At 43.8% G+C, this 25,549-nt stretch overlaps 2 protein-coding genes across 3 annotated transcripts; both read left to right on the top strand.

Moving 5' to 3' along the window:
• The first annotated feature begins 410 nt into the window (after positions 1–410).
• On the top strand, positions 411–17,495 carry fscn1a (fascin actin-bundling protein 1a). The gene is made up of 5 exons (XM_078269420.1): positions 411–1,476; positions 11,099–11,255; positions 13,186–13,307; positions 14,400–14,567; positions 15,038–17,495. The coding sequence occupies exons 1-5, from the start codon at positions 636–638 to the stop codon at positions 15,244–15,246; spliced, it is 1,497 nt and encodes a 498-aa protein (XP_078125546.1). The 5' UTR covers positions 411–635; the 3' UTR covers positions 15,247–17,495.
• A 4,673-nt stretch (positions 17,496–22,168) lies between these two features.
• Positions 22,169–23,664, top strand: LOC144530085 (uncharacterized). 2 transcript variants are annotated; one of them, XM_078269496.1, is made up of 2 exons: positions 22,169–22,451; positions 22,660–23,664. In XM_078269496.1, the coding sequence occupies exons 1-2, from the start codon at positions 22,422–22,424 to the stop codon at positions 22,963–22,965; spliced, it is 336 nt and encodes a 111-aa protein (XP_078125622.1). In that variant the 5' UTR covers positions 22,169–22,421; the 3' UTR covers positions 22,966–23,664. The 2 variants fall into 2 exon arrangements, with proteins under 2 accessions (XP_078125622.1, XP_078125621.1); XM_078269495.1 differs by having other exon boundaries at positions 22,170–22,457.
• Positions 23,665–25,549: the final 1,885 nt, after the last annotated feature.

The following is a 25,549-nucleotide window of genomic DNA, read 5'->3' as shown; positions in this document are numbered from 1 at the left end:
ATTTCTTGCACTTTAGCTGTGTTACCTTATAGGCTACACTAGTTTTATGTCTGCCTTAAATTTGACTGTGAGCAACAACTTAACAATTTCCCTGAGGGGATCAATAAAGTATTCCGATTCTGATTAAGAGGTCTTTTTTACTTTTTAGCACACTTCTTCTACAGCTTAAGTTGCAGCCTTTCTACATTTCCCTGCGTAGGCCTACACACTATTTTGACTAATAAGACTTAAAACCATACTTTGACTTATAGGCAACATATGATCAAGGAGGGTAGAGATAAGAGTTGTGACATTGTGAGTTAAAAGCGGAGGAAAAGAGAAACAAAACTTTAGTTTGTCTCCCAGATTTCGGTCCATCTGAGGAGGCGTGGCCAGCAGCGCAACGTCACTGATGGTTATATAGGCTGCAGCTGTGGCAGCGTGCTCGCGCTGCTGAGACAGGCAGAGCACTGAGGACCGTGCGCGCGCTCACAGACTCCCTCTCAGCCACACGCACACTCCCCAAACAAAGAGAAGCACGCGAGGCAGCACAGCATCCCACCCTTTCAGCCGCGAGCTCACTAGCAGAACCGCCTCCCCCCATCCCTCTCACACAGAACCGGTCCGGTCCAAGGCTCGAGCGCACAGAACCGACAATGACAACTAACGGCGCGACTAACGGAACCAGCGACATGCTGCAGATCCAGTTCGGTCTCATCAACTGCGGGAACAAATACCTAACGGCGGAGACCTTCGGCTTCAAAATCAACGCCTCCGCCTCGAGCATGAAGAAGAAGCAGATCTGGACTCTGGAACAGAGCGGCGACGACTCCACCGGGAATGTGTTCCACCTCAAGTCACATCTGGGCCGGTACATCGCCGCCGATAAGGACGGGAACGTTACCGGAGACAGCGAGACCGCGGGCCCGGAGTGCCGGTTCGTCATCACCGCCCATGATGACGGCCGCTGGTCCCTGCAGTCCGAGCCGCACGGGCGCTACCTGGGCGGCACCGAGGACCGGATCATCTGCTTCGCCCAGACCGCCTCTGTGGCGGAGAAATGGAGCGTGCACATCGCCATGCACCCGCAGGTGAACCTCTTCAGCATGACGCGCAAGCGTTACGCGCACCTGAGCGGCAAAGTGGACGAGATTGCCATCGACCGGGACGTCCCATGGGGGGTGGACTCCATGATAACGCTGGTGTTCCGCGAGCAGCGCTACCACCTGCAGACCTCCGACAACCGCTTTCTGAGGAACGACGGCGAGCTGGTCGCCACCACGGACAAGAGCACGGGCTACACGCTGGAGTTCCGCTCCGGCAAGGTGGCGTTCAGGGACTGTAGCGGCAGGTACCTCGCGCCCTCTGGGCCCTCCGGTACCATGAAGTCCGGGAAGAGCGCGCGCGTGGGCAAGGACGAGCTGTTCGTGCTAGAGCAGAGCCACCCGCAGGTCGTGCTCACCGCTGCCAACGAGAGGAACGTCTCCACCCGGCAAGGTGTGTGTGTGTGTGTGTGTGTTCCCGTTCCCCTCTGGCAGAGGAAGGGTTAAAGTGTTGGAATGTCACACACACGTATTTACATCCTAAACAGTAGGATATAGGACATGTCAATGACCTACATATTCACACACCACATGCTAAACAATGGTGTGTTTGGCCAGAGTCCTCATCCTTATACAATGTAGGCCTATAGCTATCCCTCAAACTCCAACACTAAAGGCCTGTAATATATCAAAGTTCAGGGGAAAACCCACACAAACAGAATTGAAAATACGAGCTGATAGAGGCACACTGAGTATGGCCTGTGTTGGCTTTAAGTGTTTTCAGTGAATTTTACAGACAACAGGCATGAAAAGAGTGTTAACAAAGAAGTACACAGTCCTCGGCCCTGTGAACACATACAGCATCATGTGCACGTGTGCCACCATTCAAATGTAAAACCGTCTTAAACTGGCAAGAGGCTTGACTGGCACAAAGCAGAACAGCTCCACAGCTAGAGGGGAGAGGAAAGGTGCATGTACCATGTCTGAAAACCAACAAAATGTTACCAAAATTACTGCGTCAATTCCTTGACTCCAGATGTTTTATAAGAACAGATACTTGGCACCTTTTAAAAGAATACACGCGTAAGTTTATTTTGAAGTGTATCATCCCATAATATGTATATATTGAAGCGTTTCACTTCCACTTAGTCAGAACTTTATTTACAATGCAAAACATTAAAACAAACGAACTATCGAACATGTCTATCATCAGTATTTTGCACTGCCCTGAATGGCATGGCAACCCAAAATCGTGTGTGTGTGTCAGGCTTGTCCCTCCACCTTCTTCCTTCCTTCCTTCCTTTCCTCCCTCACCGCTTCTAACTTTTTCCATCTCTTCCTCGCCATCACCTCTTTTCACCTCTTCTTTCACTGTCGCCTCCTTTTTTCCTTCCTGTCTTCTCTTCCATCCTCCCTTCACTTCTCCTCCTCTGCCTCCTCACCCCCTCCCCCACTCCTCCCTGCTCCACTAGCCTTCAGGCCTGGCTGGCTGCTGCTGGGTCATTGTCAGTGGCATCCCTCATGTTGATGGGTGACTAAATAGATAACCGACCCTTGAATTTCACCAGAGCACTTCAAATGTACCGGCCTCCTTTTTGAGTCGGCACAAAAAAATCATCAACGCCTGAGAAAGCAGAGCGACCGTGCCACTGACTGTAATGAATGATTGGAATAAACTAATTAAAGCTCTCTAAATCTATATTTAGTGTCTGGTCAGAGAAACACGCTGGTGAGAATACCGTGTGGTTTAGTGGTTCTGCTTCGTCTTTTCAGAAAGTATGATCTGTCTATCCTTTTTCTTTTCTGCTCCTGTCTCTCTGTCACACCCTGAGCCTGTTTGTTCTGCCTCCTGTCTTAACATGTTCACATGTTGAGGGGATATTTATCCATTTTTCTCTTCATCAGCTGTTACTCCTTTTTTTTTTCTTCTTTTTTTTTCCTTCACAAATGGGGCTTGGTCTTGGACACAAAATGGAGGCCGGTTTTGAAGGTGGAGGTTGAATACAAAAGGCTCACGCCATGAAAACGTGAGGCTGTAAATGCTGCCGATTTTTGAAACGGATCTGTTGGAATTAGATGATGATGTCCTCTGGAATGGGAGCATGAATTGCATTTAATCCCCAAGTGAAAAATGGGATTGCTGTCTGAGGGACATTTTGCCAAATCAGATTTTCATTATGGAGGGTGCAGTTCAGTGAAATGTGTGTGAGATACTCACACCACATAATACTAGAACAATCAAGATTAATACATTTATTTAGGACACACGTCAAAGCAAACGTATTTGACTGGACTCTGGTTTGGTTTTGCCAACTTTCATATCATCAGTTGCAGCTCTAGATTCAGGTACTCAGTGGAGCTTTCTTGTAAACAAACAATAGTCATGTTTACATTCAGTGTTTCTCACCAAAACGCATTGTGTATACTAGCATCTTTGCAATCTAGCAAACGTGGAGTGCATTTCCCCTCCATGCATTTCTTTGTAAATTTTTTTTTTTTTTAAATCCTGCGTTGTTTGCCTGCTTGCAGTCTTCTTCCTTTCTTTGTTGGCACACATTTCTTTCCACGATAGCGACAATTTTTGCTCAGGGGATTAGCATGAAACCGGTGGCAGACATTTGTTGCATGTGCATTCTCGTGTGCATGCACGCTACTGACAGAACGGGGCCCCACTTGTGAAAATATTTGCTGCAACTAACAATTTTATTACAGAATCATCTGCCGTTTTATATTGCGATCAGTCGATTATAGTTTGGTCGATATGTCTTAAAATAGTGAAAAGTGCCAATCACAATTTCCCAGAGCCCAAGTTTTATATTTAAATAGCTTGTTTCTTCCAAACCGCCCAAAATGCAGATATTTGATTGACTTTGACATGAAGACTAATAAAACGTATACCCATTTCTGAAACCAATGAGTCGTTGACATTTTGTTTTTACTTTTGTCGACTAAATCGACTAATCGACTAATTGTTCAGTTCTAAAACCATTGCTCCATAGTCCAACTAATGGTCAAATACCTTACAGTGTACCATTTATTTAAAAAAAAAAAAAAAAGGATTTCCTTTTATGTCAGTATTGACATGCTGTTGACTGGCGGACTGAGTTGTAGTGCCACAGCAGTCCCTGGGCTCATTGTACCTTACATGAAAATTACCTCCGCAAGATCGGCAGATACCTTGACTTGAGGTATCAGAATTTGTAGTAAAAAGTTGTATCGTTGCATCCGTAATCGGAGGTCAGTGGCTGATATGATGCCTTGCTGAAGGACACTTGTGCCGTCATGTGCAAATGAAGCAATGTTCTCTCTGCTCTGTCTGCCAACCTGCAGCTCAAATCTGTCCAAAATGAGCGGGGAGGTCTGCATGTTTTAGAGGAAGACCACGTTCAACAACCCTCCAACAACTGGATCATTGTGACGTGGATTAAATGTTGAGTGGAATTAAACTGGCTCCAGATGTTTTTCAAACCGACAGCTGCTCATAGCTCCTCTCTGCAGCGACTATTTGCCTGGCAAGACCTCAGCCAACATGGCAGTCTAAAGTTGGCTGGCTTTCATTAGCGTTTTGACGCGAGCAAGCTCAAGTGGGTCAGTCCAAAAGCTGCTTTGTCCAATCAAAACTGTTGATTTTGTGACTCGCAGTTTCTTGACCAAGTTCCAGATCAAATCCCGTTTAGACATCCTTCATTACATTAGTCTGCTGTCCTCATAATTGCCATTAACCTGACCCTGTGCTGTTGCTCGTTTCCTGACCATAACGTCCACTCTCCTCATCCTCTGTATAGATGGTCACAAATTCCCTGAGCGACTATTGAACGACCCTCATATGGACTGAGACACAATCAGTCAGTTAGCCTTGTAGCCCAGTGGCCTTTTAAGTGGCCTGTTCTGCCCCTAAACTGTGGTGTAAGTGTGAGTGAAGACGGAGCGCTGGTTTGTCAGCTAAATGGGTGAGAGGCCGTCGTATCCTGTTGGCTATTGGTGTGACCTCTGAGTGCTGGCTGGTGGTGCTGAAAGCAGTATCAATTGTCTCATTGAAAGCTCAGCAGAAATATGAATGCTCTTATTTCCCCAAACTGTGGAACTCTTTATTATTGCAGGTGACAGTTTAAACACCCACTCTTTGTTTAGATTACTGTTTGCCGACTCCAGTGCAAGCTTTTTAAAAGTGTTGAAAGCATAACATCTGAGTTATAATCAGGCTTTAAATAATGTACTGTAGTGTGTGTGTGTGTGTGTGTGTGTGTGTGTGGAGAAAGGAGGAGACATAAAACCGAGGCTTCATGTTGTGTCTGGCCATGTGATTCAGCCCTGACACCCTTTCTGTATCCTTCACCCTCCCGCCGGCAGGAAATGGGACATGAGACACCCACAACTCCGACCTTGGCTGGTGTGAGTCAATCCCTGCAGGGTAAAGGGGGAAGATCTTCTCCCTTTGCAACTCACCAACAAACACACACACAGTTACCCAATAGGAAAAAAGGAACAGATGCAATCAATTCATGCCTCCTTGGTAATGTCCACTGGCTGTGACATGCTGATGCTTAATGTGCTTATAGACCCTCAGTTTGTTTGTGTTTTCAGTCATTCTGTGTCTGTGTATGTGTTGGGGATGCACAATATGAGGAAAAAATGGGGTATACGATCACACAGACATTAAAGCGTACGCAGTTCTGCTGCTTTCAGCAAACTGCTAAAATACAACAAATTGCTTGTTCAATTTAAAAAAAGACTGATAGTTGCATTTTAAAGTGCAGTTTTCTACTGATAATCTCTTTTAACCAGCCTAACTCAAAAAATCCCAGAGTGTCTTTCGTAATGTGATTATTGCGCAAGTTGATATTGCGATGCAATAACAAACAATTTATTGTGCTGCCCTTGTGTGTGTGCTGGGAGCGTGTCAGGGTTGCTGCCTCACGCCGACTGCAGAGCAGTAAGTCTCTCCTCCTTAATGTCGTCTACTTTATTATAGGTTAGACTTCAGCTGGTCTTCAGTGGGTCATTCTGCTCTGCTTGGGGTGTGTCTCCACATTAATGCCCTCTAACTTACAGTCCAACTGTTCTTCAGTCGATTTTTGTACAACACACTGAACACAGAATGGGGTTGGAATCAATTTACCAGAAGATTTGGCACATCCCCAGGCACAGTACTGTATTTCACATGTCTGACCTCGTTTTTTTGCATTTGTTAGAGGGAGTGGGAGTATTGGAGTGGTGTGGGTTCAGTTGTCCATGCTGTATGAGCAGAGACGTTTACAGTATTCAGTGTGTAGGCTGGCCTGTGTGTGTGTGTGTGTGTTTTTGTGTGTGTGGATCAGAACAAAGTCTGATGATCTGCATCCCCGTTTGTGCCCCAGCTGGTCGCCTCCTCGGCCAGGCCTGCTGAACAATAGGACACACACACACAACTGCACTTGATACAATCGCGTGCATTCACAGCAGGCCACCGGTGCTGGCTCACAGTAACCAAGGCCAACAATCTGTGCCTGCCGCCATGAGGCTGAATGTGGTGGGTGGGGTGAACAGGAAGATAGAGGGGTTGTTTTTCAAGTGTGTGTGTTGTGCTCTGTGTTTGGTGTGGTTTGAGTGGATTTTGGATGGGTGGTCACTTCTTTTGGTGTGGTTTGCTGAAGTGTGTGTGTGTCCCTCTTTCCTGCTCCTCCATCAACCCTGTGAGCTTCACAAAGTGATCCGTAATGACATACTGTATCTGGGCATATAACGCTTTCCTCTCTCTGGGTCACGGCTGGGGCTCTGCGGGCCTCAGGGTGACAGTTTTGTCTCTGTCAGTCTTGTATTTTCACTGTGTGTGTGTGTGTGTGTGTGTGAATATTTAAAGGTTGGTCAATATGTTGACAGAAGTAAAAAACCTCGTTGTCTTCTCCTGAAAAGACTCACCCACATACATTCAAATAATATTATTTTTTGGAAAATAATGTATTCAAACCAGCTCGGTGTTATTCAGTTCACCGTACAGCATGTAAAGTGTCTTTCGTTAGTTTCCTGGTGTATTTTCATATAGTGAAATTTGGTTTTTCCCTCCGTCTCATGTGTGAAAAACTGAAAAATTGTCACGATGATGCCTGACTTTAACTAGTGTTTAAAACTGTGTTCTCCTTTATCAGACTGATCTCATGAAATGGCGTATGTATGACACGCCAACTCGTATGCCATTATTGGCGTTTTTTCTTCCTAAACCCAACCCCGTTCTTTTCCTAAACTCAACCGTCGCTTTCTTTTACTAAAGCAAACCCCGTTTTTCTTTTCCTAAATGCAACCGGCGATAACACGGCACGTGGCGTCCGCTGTATACAGCGTAGACCTACACGCGGATAGCTCAAAATGCATACAGATAACACGCCACTTGGCTTAAGAAAGTCAGCGTGTACATTTACATGAAGTCATGATGTCATGTTGCCTTTATTAATACATGTTCAGAATTATTGAGATTTTTGATTTGACAATGATGAGGAAGCTGACTTCCAAACACGTTCTGAACATAGAAAAATAAAAAAGTTTTTATATAAGTTTTTTTTTTTTAAAGTTTTTTTTTTTATTAACTTTATTCTTGAGAGCTAAAAGTATTTAGATCATGAGACAAATGGATCTTGCATTGAATCCTGTACAAATGACAGTATGATTAGTAGCTCTGTCAGGCCAGAGTGTCTCAGGTATATATTACATTATACATACCACTGCACATTTTGAATTATTAAGAGGTCTAATGTTTGCTTTCTGCAGACTTGGTGCTCTAATGGAGAACGCATTTACATAATGTTTTTCTTCAAAGTCCTGCATGCTAGGTAACTAGGACTACAGTTGGAAATTAGCCGACTGGCTAACACTGGTGCATTTACAGAAATGTTGATTAATGTGCATTGTCCTAATCAAATAAACTTACAAACTAAAGTTAACTTTTTCTCAATTCAGGTATTATTAACTTTGAACTGTTTGACTCATAAAACAAAGTCTGTGCCCTCAGGTTTTGAATAATGACTTAAAGCTATATTGTGTAAGAATTTCTCCCATCTAGCAGTGAAATTGTATATGACAACCAAATGAATATTACTTTCTAGCCCCTCCCATTACGAGCTGTTTCAACTCCTACGGTGGACGAACCCGAAATGAGCTCTTAGTATCTCCATCGTTTTACACGCAGCTGTTCAATAGCAATATTAACTTTGGTCTTGTTGCTTTGCCTGTCACGTTGTCGTTTTTAATTTTCTTTTTCCCTCCCGGCTGGCATTCGTCACGGTGCCACTGAGTCTAAAAGTGCAAAAGGCGGCGGTATGTCCCTCTTTGGCTAAGGTATTTTATTTAAAGATGGAGGCGTTACATGGCTGCCGTCATTCGAGCGACTCGTTCCTATGTATTCTGAATGATTCTGAATGTCAAATTCTACGCTTACGAGAATCCTTTGGTTAGTTGGTGGAAGTAATTACACGTGAATGAGCACACATTTCTAAAGAACAAGGGGGTTTTTGCTAAGAATCAACTCAAAAAATTACACAATGTAGGTTTAAACATCACAGGTTATTTATCCTCAGACCTTTTTGCAGCATTTTGGAACAAACCACCTGGTGACGTAGGTGAGTCGGTAATCCCCCAGTGTGTTAGTTGTGGGTAGAAGCATCCAGTAGACTCCCTCTCCTGCCACAGTAATCAATGGGCTCTCCATTACTGTACTAAGGGAATGTGTTGGCCGAGCAGGAAGCAGTGAGGATTAGAGAAGAGTTCAGTGATGGGACTGATGATCCTGCAGGCCGACCCTCTTTTCTCCTCATTTTTCCTCCTCTACTCCTCCTAATGTGTTTCTCTAAACCCTCCTGTCTGTTGCAGCGAAACTTGCATTTCATCTTGTTTCACCCCCTCCACACCATGTGGCTCCCATTATGGTCGTGTGTGTGTCCCTTCAACCCCCTTATTGTCATGGCGACAGCAAAGCAGTTAAGCCAAGATCAGCAGAGCAACATTATAGCATAACACATTAGTGTGTGTGTGTTGCGTGTGTGTGTTCGCATACCCACATATTTCTGCAGAAACTCAATCTGTCCGCAGAGGCCAGAGTTCCCAAGTTGACTTTAGCGGGCGCTCAACAGGAGAGGAGTGATATGTATGCATTTCTTTCTTCCGGACACATTTTTTTTTTTTGTGACGAACACCTTACGTAATGCTTTTCTGCGACTTGAATCTTGGTTACTTTTAACATAAATGGCAAAGAATGCATTTATGACCCATTGCACACACTAAAGCCATCATTTAAAACTATGTAATCCATTTTTAATATAATAAATCTGTAAAAATCAAATGGAATATAAATCTAGAGTGAGAAAACGGAAGGAAAAAGCACTCTTGCCATCTCCAAATATTAGGCAAACCTGTTTTTAGCAAAAAACGAAAAATATCATAACCAGAAAACCTACTTCCAAAGGGCAGATTTCCCTTTTTTTTTTTTTATGTTTTCAACGTGACCACTGCAGCCAGTTGAGAGGCTGTAAGAGAACAAGGAAACATGGGGCAAAATGAGCTGAAGTGGGGGAGGGAGTCACGCATGAAAAGGGAGACGGATGGAGAACACATGAGTGTGCTGGTTTGTTTTCTCAAACACGTCTTTCTTTCTCTCTCTCTGCACACATTTACACAGCAGTCCAACAGACAGTCTATCTCTCTCTAGCCATAGGTCCATCCACGCATGACCTCATCATATACAGTACAATAGCACGCATTGTTGTGTGTGTGTGTGTGTGTCACTGACTGGAGTGGTACATTAGAGGGGTTGTGTATGTCTTCATCCTATAGTTGACTCATATTTGGTTACATCTCTTTTTTGCTCTTAAGTGCTTTAGACTGGTTGATGGGATTTTAATGTGGTCTGGGTGTACACACACACACACACACACACACACACACACACACACACACACACACTAGGGCTGGGCGATATGGAGAAAATCAAATATCACAATATTTTTGACCAAATACCTTAATGTCGATACCACAACTATAGTGTAGTGTTGACTATTGGTGCTTTCACAAAATATTTACACAATGAGATTTTTGATAAATAATCATCTGTAATGTGGCTATAATGACTAAGTGGGTAAAGGCAAATAATAGAACAGTTACAACAGTCTGGTAAGTCCAGAAAATGACATCACTTTACTGTAATGCAGCCTTTAAAACCAGGAAACCATCAGGATATCCAAAATCTAAGACGATATCTAGTCTCATATCATGATATCGATATATTGCCCAGCTCTAGTCCTAGAGCTCAAGCTTCTTCAAATTCCTTGTTTTTGTTTGACCCGCAGTCCAAAACCTTCAAGTATTCATTTTACATTGATGCAAAACAAAAAAGCAGCAAATCCTCATATTTGAGGAATCAGAATGTTTGACTTTTTTCTTTTTGCCAGGCAAAGCCAGCCGGTCGGTCCACAACTGACAACTGTTGAATGGATTGCCATGACATTTTGTTTGAGACAATCATGATGCCAAGAGATTAATCCTAATGACATCAGCATGCTGACGTTAGCATTTAGCTCAAAGCACTGCTGTGAGTACAAGGCTGTTTCAGGCCTAATAAATGACCTAAACAATTAGTTTATTATTAAAATTGTTTGGGATTAGCTTTCTGTTGATGGATTAACTGTTTCAGCTCTAGCTGCTGTCTATGTTCATGGTAGATGCCAGTGAAGTGAAGATTCTTGTGGGTTTTTTTTTCTGTGTTTAGTGACTGTCAACCATGAAGACTAACCCTTTGAAGTATGGTGGGGTCTGTCTGGACTGTGACGTGTGTGTGTGTGTGCGTGCGTGCAGCTGTGTGAAATCCTTCACTAATCCAAGCCCGTCTGATGTTGCTCATTTAGTACGTCTGATCCTGACCAGAAGGAGGGGGGGGGGGGTGTGTGTGGCCATTCATACCTCACTGTGTGTGTGTCTGGACTGTTGGTTGTTAATGGTCATCCTCTGCGGCTATTTTCAGCCCTCACATGTGCGTTGAGCTAATGTCTGACCCACTAGCCTGTATTTTAGCTAAACCGTACTCCTCCCCCCCCCCACTGTCTGACCCCGCCCAGGTATGGACCTGTCAGCCAATCAGGACGAGGAGGGCGACCAGGAAGTGTTCCAGGTGGAGATTTGTCGCGAAAACCGGAAGTGTGCTTTCCGGACCGCCGCTGGGAAATACTGGACCCTGACTGCTAACGGCGGCCTGCAGTGCACCGCCTCCACCAAGTACGCATCACACACACATCATCGTCATGTCTCTTCTTCTCTACTGAGATACAGCCACAACTGCTCCAATCTGTCTGTGTGACATGACATAGGAGTGTGTGTGTGTGTGTGTGTGAGGTGAAGAGTGAGTGACCTCATGGATGTGGCATGTTGTGGGAGATTAAGTGTGTTTGTGCGTAACCTCAACCTGTAGAGAGGGATTTTCTTTAATGTGCCGGGGTTCGGCCCAGCCAGAGTGCTGGCTGTTAACCCCTGACCTTTGACCCTGTGCTCCTGGATGATCTCCCTGAGGCCCCAAACAGATTCAGAAATAGAGGTTTAGACTTTTTTTTTTGTCATCCATAAGCACTAAGTAGAGCACTTGGCTTCTTTTTTATAGTTTTTAAAAATAGACCTTTATTTTGAAAATCTGTTTTTACAGATCGAAGCTGCAGATGTACAATCATGAAGCAGATATTTATGTACAGGAGTGATGCAGAGCACAACAAAAACATGATCCAGTATGAGATTGGTCAGAGAAGCATGTGTACCCCTAAATCAAAAATACATATTTTTCCTCTTACCTGTCGATCTAGATTGTTTTAGCGTGAGTTGCCCAGTGTTGGAGATATCTGCCGTAGAGATGTCTGCCTTCTCTGCAATACAATGGAACTACATGGCACTTAAAAAATACATTTGAAAAACTAAACAGCAAAGTCTCTTTCCAGAAATCATGACCCGGTTACTCGAGATAATCCACAGACGTGATAGTTTGGTAGAAAGAAAATAGTTCCCACATTAAACTAACAACCAGGGAAAATATGAATTAATTTTTGATTTTGGGGTGAACTGTCCCTTTTTAAGAGCAGAGACATTGATGCACTGCAGAGCGCCCTGCGTGGAAGTCCACCAAATTCCCCCATCACATTCTTGGCATTTGATTTCTCCTCACAGATTAGACCACAAACATTTTTTCTTCCACCACGTCCTGTTTGTGGTTTGAGGAAACATTTTGGAGAATGTTTCAGAGCATCTCTAATAAAAGATTCATCTAGACCTACTCGATCTGTAAAGTGTCCCGAGATAACTTCTGTAATGATTTGACACTATGAATACAATTGAAGTGAATAAGATAGCAAGGCAGACCGTGACGGCTGTATGAGAAAATAAAACTCTGTTCTCTGTGCCAAGTGGAAGGATTAACTAACTGTTACAGTTACGTTACTTAAAGTGCTCATATTATGCTGATTGGCTTTTTCCCTTTCCTTTATTGTGTTATATATCTTTTTGTGCATGTAATAGGTTTACAAAGTGAAAAAGCCCAAAGTCCCCCCCAAAGGGACTTACCATCTCCAACAGAAAACACTGTTCACAAACTGCTCCAAACAGCTCTATTGTAGTCCAGCCTTTACTTCAGAGACAAACGTGGTCACTTTGGAACACACGTTATAATGCTCGCCTAGCTGCTAGCGTGGCACGGCCTCATACTCTGCTTCTGACTGGCTAGTAGTCCTTACCTAGGTACTGTCAGGGCACGCCCTCATTCTCTGCTCCTGACTGGCTAGTAGTCCTTACCTAGCTACTAAGCATGTGCGACTCCCAACAAAGATGGTACAGAAGTGAGATGTCTCACTCTGTAGCTAAAAAGAGAGCTCAACACACAGGGTGAAAAGAGGAGCTGCAGCAATGTGCAGTACAACAAAAATATTAAACCATGTAAACCTATTCTGATATAACCTCTAAATACAATTATGAATCTGAAAATGAGCGTAATATGAGCTCTTTAAGTTCTGGATTAAACCACAGTTCTCTGAGCAACAGGAGAATTAAATGTGACTGTGTGTTTATGCCTGACACTCATGCAAGTGTGCTACTGGATATCTAGCTGCCATGTAAATGTAATTATCCTGCTTATCTCTCATGCCTTTACTTTCGCTCTGTCTGTCTGCAGGTCAGCTAATTGCTACTTTGACATTGAGTGGCGTGGGAAGAGGCTGACTCTCAGGGCTGCCAATGGGAAATACGTCGCCGCCAAGAAAAACGGCCAGCTAGCAGCCACCATCGACTCTGCCGGTCGGTGAGATTTGTTGATTCAGCCGTTCAGACAATGACACGTAGCTAACTGATTTACAGTGCAGCGCAGGAATTACATCTTGGCTGGTTGTTCCAATAGATTCCAGTGGTTCAGTTTCGCAACAGCAGAATGTAACTGTTTACTCTTTGGCGATTTAGCTTTGTTGCAATCTTTTCCTTTGTTCTTTTTCCATGTTTGTGCTGCGTTTCTTTTTAAGTTGATCATCTTGATTGGAAACATGTATGCAGAGTCATGAACTTGCACTATGACATAATAGTGGTGGAAAGTCACTTTTACGTACTTGAGGTACTACATCTCCAGCAGCTACAACAGTTAAATGCACCTACCTACTGTATTGCTGCATCAATGTATGTAATACAATATTATATCTGTCACAGGGGACATTTAACTGCGGTACAAGTACTTTTACTTTGATACTTGAAGTATATTTAGCTGATAATACATCTTTTACATTACATTTACTTAAGCAAGATTGTACTTTTACATAAGGATCTGATTTGGGGGCACATAACCCCTCATAAAACCGCAAATTGTGGCTTTTACACTTTGTTTTTTGTACAGATTAAACCAACGAGATATAACGTGTTCGTAAATGAGCTTTAGGATCAACAGAGCCAGGCTAGCTGTTTTCCTCCGTTTCCACTGTTTGTGCTAAGCTAACCAGGTGCTGGCTGTAGCCTTACATTTAATGGACAGATATGAGAGTGGGATTTATCTTCTCGGCAAGAAAGCAAATAAACATATTTCACAAAATGTCAAACTGTTCACAAACACCAGCTCACACAGATGTTACAAACGGCTAATGTGAAGACACAACGTTTGGCCATTAGAGCAACTGCTGTTCTTGCTGCGAGACACAATGTCAGCGAGTAGATCAGAAGATACTCCCATTAGAAAGCAGGCGCTGGGTGCTGGCATTAGTGCATCAAAGCTGAAGCTTTCACTTTGTACTGCAGTTTCTGATGAGGGAGCTGTATACATTTTAAATGAGATGTATGAAAACCTCGGCACTTTAAGCTTTAGCACTCCGACGCTCCAGTAAACATGCCGTGCCCTTCGTCTGTCCCCAGGTGAGTCCGAGGAGTTTCTCATGAAGCTGATTAACCGCCCGATCATCGTGCTGCGTGGGGAGCACGGCTTCATCGGCTGCAGGAAGGTGACTGGTACGCTGGACTCCAACCGCTCCTCCTATGACTACTTCACCCTGGAGTTCAGAGACGGCGCCTACAGCCTGCAAGGTCAGTTTAGGTATTTTAGCTGGCAGCAGATAGACGCTCAGGGTCTTGCTGAAGGACATGTTGACTATTGTGGGCTGTGAACTTGTGCAGCAGCATTACACAGCCAGCAGGAAGGTATTGCTTGTCAGAGCACGTGGAGGAACCTCCGCCAGGCATGCAAGGGATTAAATCATTTACTCCCATTATGGATTAAATCATTTACTCCCATTATGGATTAAATCATTTACTCCCATTATGGATTTTCATTTGTGCCAAAAAGAGGGATTTGATTCGGATAATTTCCCCGCCCTTCACATTATGTAACAAACAAAGCAATTTTAAGCTGAACCTTTTGTTCCCTCCTCCATTTTTTTTCACACCCTTCCCCCACCTCTCTACCACATGATGCCCCCCCCATCTACACACTCGTGTCGGTCTCTTGCTCTTCCCACCTTTTCTCTGTCTCAAATCCATCTCCTCTCCTCCTGCAGACTCCACGGGGAAATACTGGATGGTGGGTAACGAGCAGTCGGTTGTGAGCAGCAGCGACACGCCCGTCGACTTCCTCTTCGAGTTCTGTGACTACAACAAGCTGGCTGTCCGCCACGCCGCCGACAGCAAGTACCTCCGCGGCGACCACGCCGGCGTGCTGAAGGCCAACGCCGACGACCTGGAGAGCGCCACGCTCTGGGAGTACTGAGGGAAGCGGTGGGGATGCGGCCGCCCACTGCTGCAATGCTGATGAATGAAGTGTGGCGACCGGCACAGCCCGTCCCTTGCATCTCTACCTATCCACATCCCCCACTCCCCCCTCCCCCGCCGTTCCTCATATTATATCCTGTACTTATGACTTTACATGTTGATGAACTGCACACAGAGAACAGGACGGATGGAAGAAGAAAGGAAGGAGACACTCCTTTTCTCTCCTGCCTCCCTTTCCTTCCCTTTACGCTTCCCTTCACACCTCTGCAGCGCCAACCTTTATCTGTTGCCATAGTTACGGTGGGGCTGTGCACTTTTTCTGCTCCGATCTGGTTCGCTGCTCGACCTGTCACTCACTCTTTCCTCCTCGCCTTGCAATTAAGCCGTCCCTTTCCCAGAGCAGAGCCACGTTTTAAAGAGCCCCCTCTTTCCCCCCCCCTCCCACATCTCTCTATTGTCTGTGTGAGCAGCACATGATGGCAGTATTTATGGTATCCGACCTGGTCTGCTAGATCTGTTTTTACCTGATCTAATCTCGCAAAACAGATCCACCATCACCGGATGGAACCTCAGTCAGCTGCTTCCTGTCAGCTGGAGACACGAGACGGAGACAGCGGGTCTGTTTTTGTCCGGTTGCGTCACGTAAAAACCCACCTTCTTGTTCCTATCAGACCAGGCCCGGTTAGTTTGTTTTCATGAGCAGGCCCTGATGCCTCTGTGTGATGTAATGACTGTGATATAACTGGAGTGGATCTTATGATGATGATAAAGATATCGAAGATGGTGTAACTGATGGGTTTATCAACCCCTTATTCATCTCAAGTGTAAAATATTCAAATGTAAACTAGTTTCCTGTGTTGTTCTCTAGCTGTGTTTTCATTGGTTTGCCAGGGATTTTCCAAAACCAAACAGGATGTAGGAAGTTAACACCCCCCCATCACCCCACCACACTCTAAACCTATTGTCCCGAGAACAGCATAAAGAAAATAGAAATGGTGCGGCCACATACTGTATGTTTACTGCACTCACCTGTACTTACTGGGAGAGGAAAAAAAGCACTCCCTGATACTCAGTTGGATTTCTTTTTCTACGTCCAAGGCACAGACATTATCATCATAGCATCTGGGTGAAATGATTTCTAGACCCTTTTGAAAGCTGCTTTTTGAATCCTTCAACTAAACCCAGACCTCAGCCTTTATCTAGACCAAACCTTTGATACTGGAATAACTCGATCATCTCGCACACAACTGGAACCTGGTGCTACTAACCCATGACATGTTCAGAAATGTTATCTCCGTCAAGCATCTCACACACTGTCTGGACCAACAGATGGCGATTACATGCTGCGTCCCTGCCCCTGCACTTGAGAGCTTTGCCATATAACCCAAAGGGGCTGAAAGAGTGCCCTTAATAACCTAAATCTGCTTCTTCTTTAGTTTTAATTTCTGTCTGAGCTTTTGCGAAGTATCCTGGCAGCCTTTACGATGAGTTTGTTTTTGTTGGATTTTTCTGTCCCTGAATTTTCTGTCAGTGAAGTTGGAGAAGGCATACTTTTGAAAAAAAAAAAAAAAAAGAGAAAAGAAGCAGACTTTAAATTTGTCGTCTATTTAAATGAAATGTCTGTTATATAGCACAATGCGCCTAGGGGTCCTGCCCTCTGACTCTACACCCTTCAGCTTTCTCCATAATACACTAAGCATTGGTTTCTGTCTACTGATTTTTATAATACAGCAAAAATGATCTTGGCACTGATTATGATTGGGCTCTTCCATCTATCATCAGCATCATCATCAAGCATTCCTCTGATGTGAAAATCAGTATGGAAAACCAATCATTGTAGCTCCGTGAAATGATACATGATTGTAGCAGACTCCTCAACAAGTCCGACCAATTTTCTCTCAGAAGTTTCGAGCATTTGGGAATATCAAGTGAATAAAAGGAGCGGTTGTCCTCAGAGAAGCCTGCGTCTCCAAGGTAACCAAGACCAAGGCTTTAGACAAACGGATGTGGAAGGTTAAACATGTGGTAATGACTGTGCCTTACTCTTGAGTTTTTGGGCAGTAGGAAAATAAAAGATGAAGAAAAAAAAAAAAAGAATCCACATCTTTGCTTTGTATAACTGGAACTTCTTTTTGTATTATTATTTTGTATAATTATTTTTTTTTTGATATTGTGGATTAACCTCTCTCTCGTGCCATTGGTTTACCTGAAATCCAACGACCAATAAAACTGGGATTTGGAACGCTACACGTCTCTTTCATTGTTTTTGTGCTTTATTGACGATTGTTCCTCTTATTAAACTATCAGTTTTTTCGGCCTTTATTTTTGACAGGACAACTGAACACATGAAAGGGGGGGGGGGGGGGAATGACATGCAGCAAAGGGCCGCAGGTAGGAGCCGAACCCGGGCCCACTGCGTCGAGGAGTAAACCACATGGACACCCGTGGAGCTCAGTTGGTAGAGCGGGCGCCCACCCATCTTTTTTGATGTTTTTTTTTTAACTATCCTGTTTTATAACGAGAACTCTTTAACAAGGTCTTAAATTTGTGTTTGACAGCTACATATGTGATATTGCATTAAAAGACTGCTAAAGCTACATGCAGGCAAAAAGTTAGCATCCTCAGATTACCTGAAGACATTAAATTAAAGACCAAGGCATTGTTCTTGTATTGCAGTGTAGAGCATAGATATAAAACATTGGCTTTTTGTCGGGGGAACCAGGGCAATCCAAAAATATGCCATCCCTGCAACGCTCTGTTCCTCACACTTTTTTTTTTTTTTGAAAGAGAGAAACCATTCAAAATCTTTATACACCCCTTCAACGCAGAGAAATGTAAAGCTTGACGAACCTGCCGTTGCTATGGTTGCTAATGCTTAAATGCACAATCACTGTTCGGGGAGGCGTTTAACAAACTGTCAACTAGAAAATTACAAATATTTTGTCATAATTGTGCAAGTTTTCCTTTAATTTTAACACAAGGAGATAACTGAAGTGATTTTTAAATAAAGCTGAGTTTAAACCGGGCTTGACGGACACAGCAGAGGATCTGTGAGGTAGACGAGGTTCAGGATCTCAGGCTAAATTCTGGTTTCTTTTCACGATGATTTTATAACTACAAAACACTATGATGGGCATAGATCAACCTGCATAGTTCTGAAAATCACAGCCTTTTCTTGTCCTGCTCGTTGCTCATATAATCATAGTGCTTCACACCTGGCCTCCTGCCAGTTTCTGACCACAGCGGCTCTATGCTGTCCCAGTTACACACACACACACACACACATATATGGAAATACAATTTTTTTTTCCCTGTCTCCTGAATAGAGCCTTTGTGTTGAAACATTTATTCAAGTGCAGAGAAAGGGCAACCGTCTCTAAAGACACACACACACACACACACACACACACACACACACACACACACACACAGACGAAAACCATTCAGGGTGGTAATGGTAATGTAATGATGGAGCCTCTAGAGCGGGTCTCTAATCCACCCCCCACCAGCCTCGTCAGGCTTGCAGATCCCAGAGGAACACCCAACATGGCAAAACAAACACACACCACCCTTATGCTTAATCTCTGCTTCTGCTGTCTCTGTCTCTCTGTCTTTCTCTGTCTCTCTCTCTCTGCCTGCTTTAACCATCCTCTCATCAATCCCTCCATCCCTCATACTCTTTTTTTTCCTCTCCCTCTGATCTCTACTCCCTTTTTTCCCCTCCTCCCTCTTTTGAACAATTTCTCCCCGAAGAGATGAGTCACTCAAAATGTGACCCAGATCCCAGAAATGAGTGCAGTGGTTTGTGGGTAAAGTGTTAGGCTGCAGGCAGAGCCGGCTGGTTGGCCCTCTCTCTCTCTCTCTCTCTCTCTCTCTCTCTCTCTCTCTCTCTCTCTCTCTCTCTCTCTCTCTCTCTCTCTCTCTCTCTCTCTCTCTCTCTCTCTCTCTCTCTCTGTCTCCCTCTCTCTCTCTCTCTCTCTCTCTCTCTCTCTCTCTCTCTCTCTCTCTCTCTCTCTCTCTCTCTCTCCTCTCTCTCTCTCCCTCTCTCTCTCTGTCTCCCTCTCCCTCTCTCTCTCTCTCTTTCTCCCTCTCCCTCTCTCTTTCTCTCTGAACAAATGAACTGAAGAGAGGAAAGGGGGGGGGGGGGTTGAGGGAGCAGAGGCTGTGTGCGAAATGGCCGCCGTCTCCACCCACATACGAGTCCTTCTACACCTCAACCGACCGCCTTGTTACCATGGAAACAGCAGCTGCCAGAAGCTGAGAGGTCTGAATCATAGAGGCGAGTGAGTGTGTGGCGTCGTCAGGGCCAGAAATGTCAAAAACCTTCATTACATCCAAAATGCGGGCTGACTGAGGCCTAGTGAGGCTTGTGTGGTTGGAGTGGGTGGGGGTGTACAGAGCTTAGGGGGGTTAGGATGAGGAGCAGCAGGAGGAGGGCAGGGGCGTCTGCCTTTGATCACAAAAGACCTCATCATTGAGGAAACAGCACAAGGCCAAACTGCTGAACTACTCCCAATCCCTCCTCTTATATTCCTCCCATCTACTCGACTGCAGAGGATGGGTGGGTGTGTGTGTGTGTGTGTGTGTGTGTGTGTGTGTGTGTGTGTGTGTGTGTGTGTGTGTGTGTGTGTGTTTACTGTCTCTTCCAACTTTCATCTACAGGCTCTCCTCGCACTAATCAAATCTACGTCCATCCGTGTTTTCCCATCACTCACGTGGCCGGGCAGTGAGGCAGTGGGCCACTGGGTCAGTCAGTAATCTCTTTAGGGGATGTGAAGGAGCAACATGGGTCTGCGCAGGATGAAAAGCAAGTTAACTCAATATGACTATGAGATTAAAAGAGAATAGAATAGAATGCCTTTTATTGTCACTGTACACATGTACACATGACTAAAAGCAACTCTTTTTCCAGTGCCAACATGTACGTAAAATAAATATAACAACATGAAATAAAAAAGTAGTGAAAAATGGGGGGGTAAGGTGCACAGTTCTGAGATGCTATATACATATAAATATATATATATATATATATATATATATGTATATGGTTTTATATACAATTTTATATGCAGTGTGGGTTATTGCACATTATTTGAATATTGCCCAATAGTGGTGCTCACATTCAATGAGTAATAGATATTGGACAATGAGAGTAATGATATTGCACAGAATACAAATATTGCACAGTAGTAGAATTGCACAGTGACCCATAACCTAACCCTAACCCTAGAGACAGAGAGGGCACTTTTGGCATACGTCCACATCTGCTGTATGTTGTGTAGTCATGTCTACACCTTCAGAAATAAGCCACATTATAGCAACACATTCCCCTTGAAAATGCTAGCAGCGCTGTTGGGCTGTATTTAGGGACAGTGGTGCTTTGAGCCAGATGCTATCATAAGCCATTAACAAGGCTCACAATGACAATTTGGGTGCCAGATGAGCCTTATTAGGATTGTATTGGTGATCCAGGTGTTAGATTTCAGACTTTGAGATTATTGCTTTTCAGTCAGAACAGTGAAGCTAAGGATGATAAAGTCTTAATTTTAAAATGAATTAGTGAGGCTTTGCAGGGTCAGGAAATCAGTTCAACTTAAAAAGTGATAGGAATGACGCCTTTAGCTGCAACAGCAAGTGTGAGAATTGTTCAGCATTGGTCTTTTTATGCAGTTCCAGTGAGAGTTAGTTGGGTGGGAGAGTAATGAATTGTGAGAAACACACAAATCTTCATGTAGAGCATATTGTAAAGGACAAAAAATGACTAACTATACACTAGTTAGTCATTTATAGAGTATAACTTATTAGTGTTTATCTACAGTAGTCGGCAGGTACAAAACATCCTGCAAAGACTGTGTGAGAAGCTGTATACTGAGCGGCACAGCTGTAAAAACACACACTCATTAAAAATATACACACTCATTAAAGATACACACGAACAATAACAGACACAAACAGTGCCAGCGGAGGTGGAGCGGCAAAAACCGTCTGGGGAGCAAATGCTGCCAGACACCAGCGGTCCTTGTGGACGAGGGCTTTCATATGCAAGTGCTGAATGGTTTAAGTGTGTGTGTGTGTGTGTGTGTGTGTGTGTGTGTGTGTGTGTGTGTGTGTGTGTGTGTGTGTGTGTGTGTGTGTGTGTGTGTGTGTGTGTGTGTGTGTGTGTGTGTGTGTGTGTATGTGTGCGTGTGTGTTTGTGTGTGGACACATTGTACTGTTACAGTCCCAGACAGGAAGCTGCAGCAGAGGTGGCCTTTGTCCCTCTCAGGTGTCCCAGGAGATATGCATGTCATGTCTGGTTCATGTTTTCAGGACTGCAGACAGAAATGCATCTCAGATTGATCTCATCAAACCTAAAACCCATTCAGAGCATCAGCTCTACACCAGCTATTCACTGAAAGGGCTAATGGATTAAATTCAGTGGTTTGAATAGGGAACTGTGTTATTTTTCGGACTTGTTTGGTGAAAAAGATATATATATATATATATATATATATATATATATATATATATATATATATATATGTTTCAACAGCATGTGTGTGTATCTGCAAATATTTCTGTGCATGTGAACAATCTACAATTTGAACTATTTTAGTATTGTGGCAAAGCATACTAAAGATGAGAGTGCTTTTCATTATGCCCAACAGTGTGTAGTTGGTTAGACAAAAATCTGGTAATATGAATGGAGTGTGTGCCATTTGGTGCGAACGTTTGATTTTGATAATGCTATATGTAGTTTTGGCTGCAGTGCTTCATTTTGCAGGATATATGAGGTATTTTGCAGTTTGGGTGTGTGGTTTTGAGAAGTATTTTGATAAAACCAGCCTAGTTTGCAAAACTGTGTTTTAGCAATTGGAAAAACTGTAAGAAAGGAGGGGTGGGGATGGTGCGCGATCACGGAAGGCATGTATCATGTGGATGCGTCGAATCGACGGTGTACCCCTGCAGACCGCCGCAGACCCCTCTGCGTCTATGCCGGACCCTACGCTGTAGCCTGACGTGCACCTCTCGAAAAATGTAACTACACGTCGAGGCGACGCAGACTGCAAGGACTGTGATTGGTCAGATTAATACCGATCATTTCCGGCGTGTAGCTTTTCCGGTTTTCCCCTCCCTCTATACTCTACCGCCATTGTTTTGCCCAGAGTTGTTTGTTGGGTGAAAAGGACGACGATGGATCAAGTTGAGGAGCGTTTGATCGAGGTAGATGTAAGTGCGTTGTTTAGCTACCTCTGTTTGTGTAGGCTACTACGCTAGCTAGCTAACAATGCTATCAGGTTGTCTAAATACACGTCGCCATGGTACATAGTCTGTAACGTCTGTGCAAACAAAATGTAACATAACATGCTGAAAATGTTGTTTTGATATGCTGTTTTCTTCACCTGCTGAGTCATCCTCGGTGCCCCCCCAGCCACCAGCCTCACCTGCGCAGCCATCGTCTACCCAACCACCACCTGTGCCTGCTGTGTGTGGGTCCCCAGTTTCAATGCTACCCGAGTCACCTGTGTCCCGAGTGGGGTCCAAACGGAAGAGGAACCTGGATGACTGGCTGGCGAAGCAGATGGCGCAGCTAGACGAATGCCGGATGGACCTCCGGGAGAAGCTGGTGCAGGACACCGGCGACGAGTGTAGCAGATTTGGCCGGACAGTGGCTGATCTGCTACGGAGGGTGCCAGAGGGCCTCAGGACTGATGTCATGTTTAATGTGAAGATGTGATTAAATGTGATGACGGAGAGCGTAGGTATATGTATTGAGATTACATGGACACAGGCTAATTATTGCTAACTAAAATGCTAGTTAACATTAGTAATTAAACGTAAACAGCTAATGTAAGTCCAAACTGCCTGCGAGCTTCTCCTGTACTGTATGGTAATTCCTCTACTATGAGACAGATAGACAGAGATTTTTACAAAAACGTCTACTACGGAGCCATAACGTGAGATACAAGGTAATGGAGCCTTTTATACATTGTCGTGTTTCTTTAGAAATAAACAATGGACAAATAAATAATATTTTTATAATAATAATATAATAATAATTAATAAATGAATGGCAGTCAATGGAATGCTAACAGAAGGTGATCGCTTTGTAGCATCGAAATGGTGCCATAGGAGGTTCGAGCTCTGAAGCGAAGCTTACCCCCTTGTTCAGAATGTATTTGTTTTCCCATGAGCCTTTGCACCGCTTCAGCGCAGAACAGTTCAAATGACTCCGCCCCTCCCAGAAACTTAAAGGTGCAGTAGGTAAGCCTTATAAAACTAACTTTCTGTCATATTTGCTGAAACTGACCCTATGTTCCAGTAGAACTACATGATGCAGCTCATTAAAAAAAAAAAAAAATAATCCAGCTCCACCTACAGCCTGTAGTGAGATTTGCAAAAATCCACCGCTCCCTGTTCAGATGCACCAATCAGGGCCGGGGGGGGGGGGGGTCTAACTGCGTGTCAATCACTGCTCATGCAGACACATTCATTCTCCCTTGTGGGGGGAGGGGCTTAGGAGAATGTTTTGGACTTTAGCAGAAAGGGGGGAGGGACTGAGAAGTTGTCAATGTTCACATTTTTTGGCTAAGTCCTGGATCTTCACAATCCTACCTACAGCACCTTTAACATCCTTAGTTATCTCTGCTTAACGCTCTGCTATGCTTAATGATCTGTGCACTGCATACTTAAGCTGATTATTACAAGCAACTAATGTGGTTTAGTAATGAATATGTTTGTTTTTCTAACAAAACATGAAAGAATAAGTAGTGACCACTAAAAAGTTTAATTACAACTAAATCTGGGTATATATATATATTGAAAGGATAGCTAGGGACATAGGACTCTGAGGACATAGAAACACTCCCCTACTAAACACAAAGTCATTCATTTTGCAGGTATTTAGTCATAAACCAAAGTACTAGATGAATATTTTTTCTCTCCAGTCTAGGATTCATCCTCTGTGTGCCATAAATACCTGTAGCAAATTTAACAGCAGACATGCAGTAAAATGCAATGGAAAAAGTTTTCACTAGTTTTCAGTCCTTACTGTCTGCATTTACACCTTCCTCTAGTGAGCTTTTAACTTTCTATCTAGCTGCATATTCATTTTCATTTCAGACTTCAACTGTGCATGAGTGACAGCACAGCATTGCCAGAAGTCTCTTATATTGAGCCTTTTCACGTCACTTAGGCTAGTCCTTTGTTCTTGGAATTAAATGAGTCATTAGCAGACTATACTCTATAATGCTATCCAACTGTAATCCGTGGCCCACACGCTCGTCTGGAGGGCCCTGGGGTGTGTTCAAGGACTAGAAAAGAATAAAACATGTACAGTATACTATGGTTTGATGAGAAAGACATGGTCGTTTTCATGGATCCAGGCTCGTCCGGGTGAAGGGTCACAGCTGAGTCATGGGAGTCACACACACACACACACACACACACACACACACACACACACACACACACACAGTACAAACAAACTCTGTGAACCTATTTTACACATTAGGATAATTTTATTCATCATGCCAGCCTGTAAACACAGCTGACAGTAATGCCAACAGAGCTCTGTCAAGTCCATAGACTGCATGGTCGAGTCTGATGTCATAGTGATGTCATAAAAAAGTGTAGGTTATCTCTGCTTGGGTTTACATGGAAACTTGAATTTTTCAACAGAAAGCTTGTGTTAACTGCAGACATAGAGCTTGACGAACATTGATTACCAACATGATTACCAGGCAGGGAGGGTCTAATGAAAGACACAATTGTATTGAATTATGGGAAGTGTAGGAGCCAGTGTTCTTAGAGGACTAAAAGTCAGGATATTTATATTCTCTTGTTTTAGCCATGCTAGCAGTGTGGCTCAAATGATGTCTGTCCATCTGTTGGTACACCTCTCTTCAACCAATAACAACTACCACCATGACGTTTGGTTCAGACATTCATATCTCCCACAGAAAAAATTGTAATGCATTTGGTGATCCTCTGACTTCATGTTTAGTGCCACCATCAAGTTATTTTAATACTTTGATTTTTGACTAAATATCTGCACCATACATTTCTGTATTAAAGCTTTATTGCGTAACCTTTTGATATTAATGAACGTCCGTTTCATTCAAGCCATTGCCAAATGAGTTGCTACAAAGCTAATTAAGAATATTAGCTCCACACAACTCTCTCTGTATTTCTCAGTATGACTATGTTCACAAACTGGTGTCGTCCGGCGAAGATAATGACCTCTTCTGAAGAGTCCATCATGTTTTTTCTAATCCTCCGTGTCCTCCTTGGCTACTAGCCACTGCGTGGGGGAGGCGTGG

Source organism: Sander vitreus, chromosome 15 (genome assembly GCF_031162955.1).
Source record: "Sander vitreus isolate 19-12246 chromosome 15, sanVit1, whole genome shotgun sequence".
NCBI classification, from domain to species: Eukaryota; Metazoa; Chordata; class Actinopteri; order Perciformes; family Percidae; genus Sander; species Sander vitreus.
Note: the sequence above shows the minus strand (reverse complement) of the source record. Positions and strands in the feature narration are given on the sequence as shown.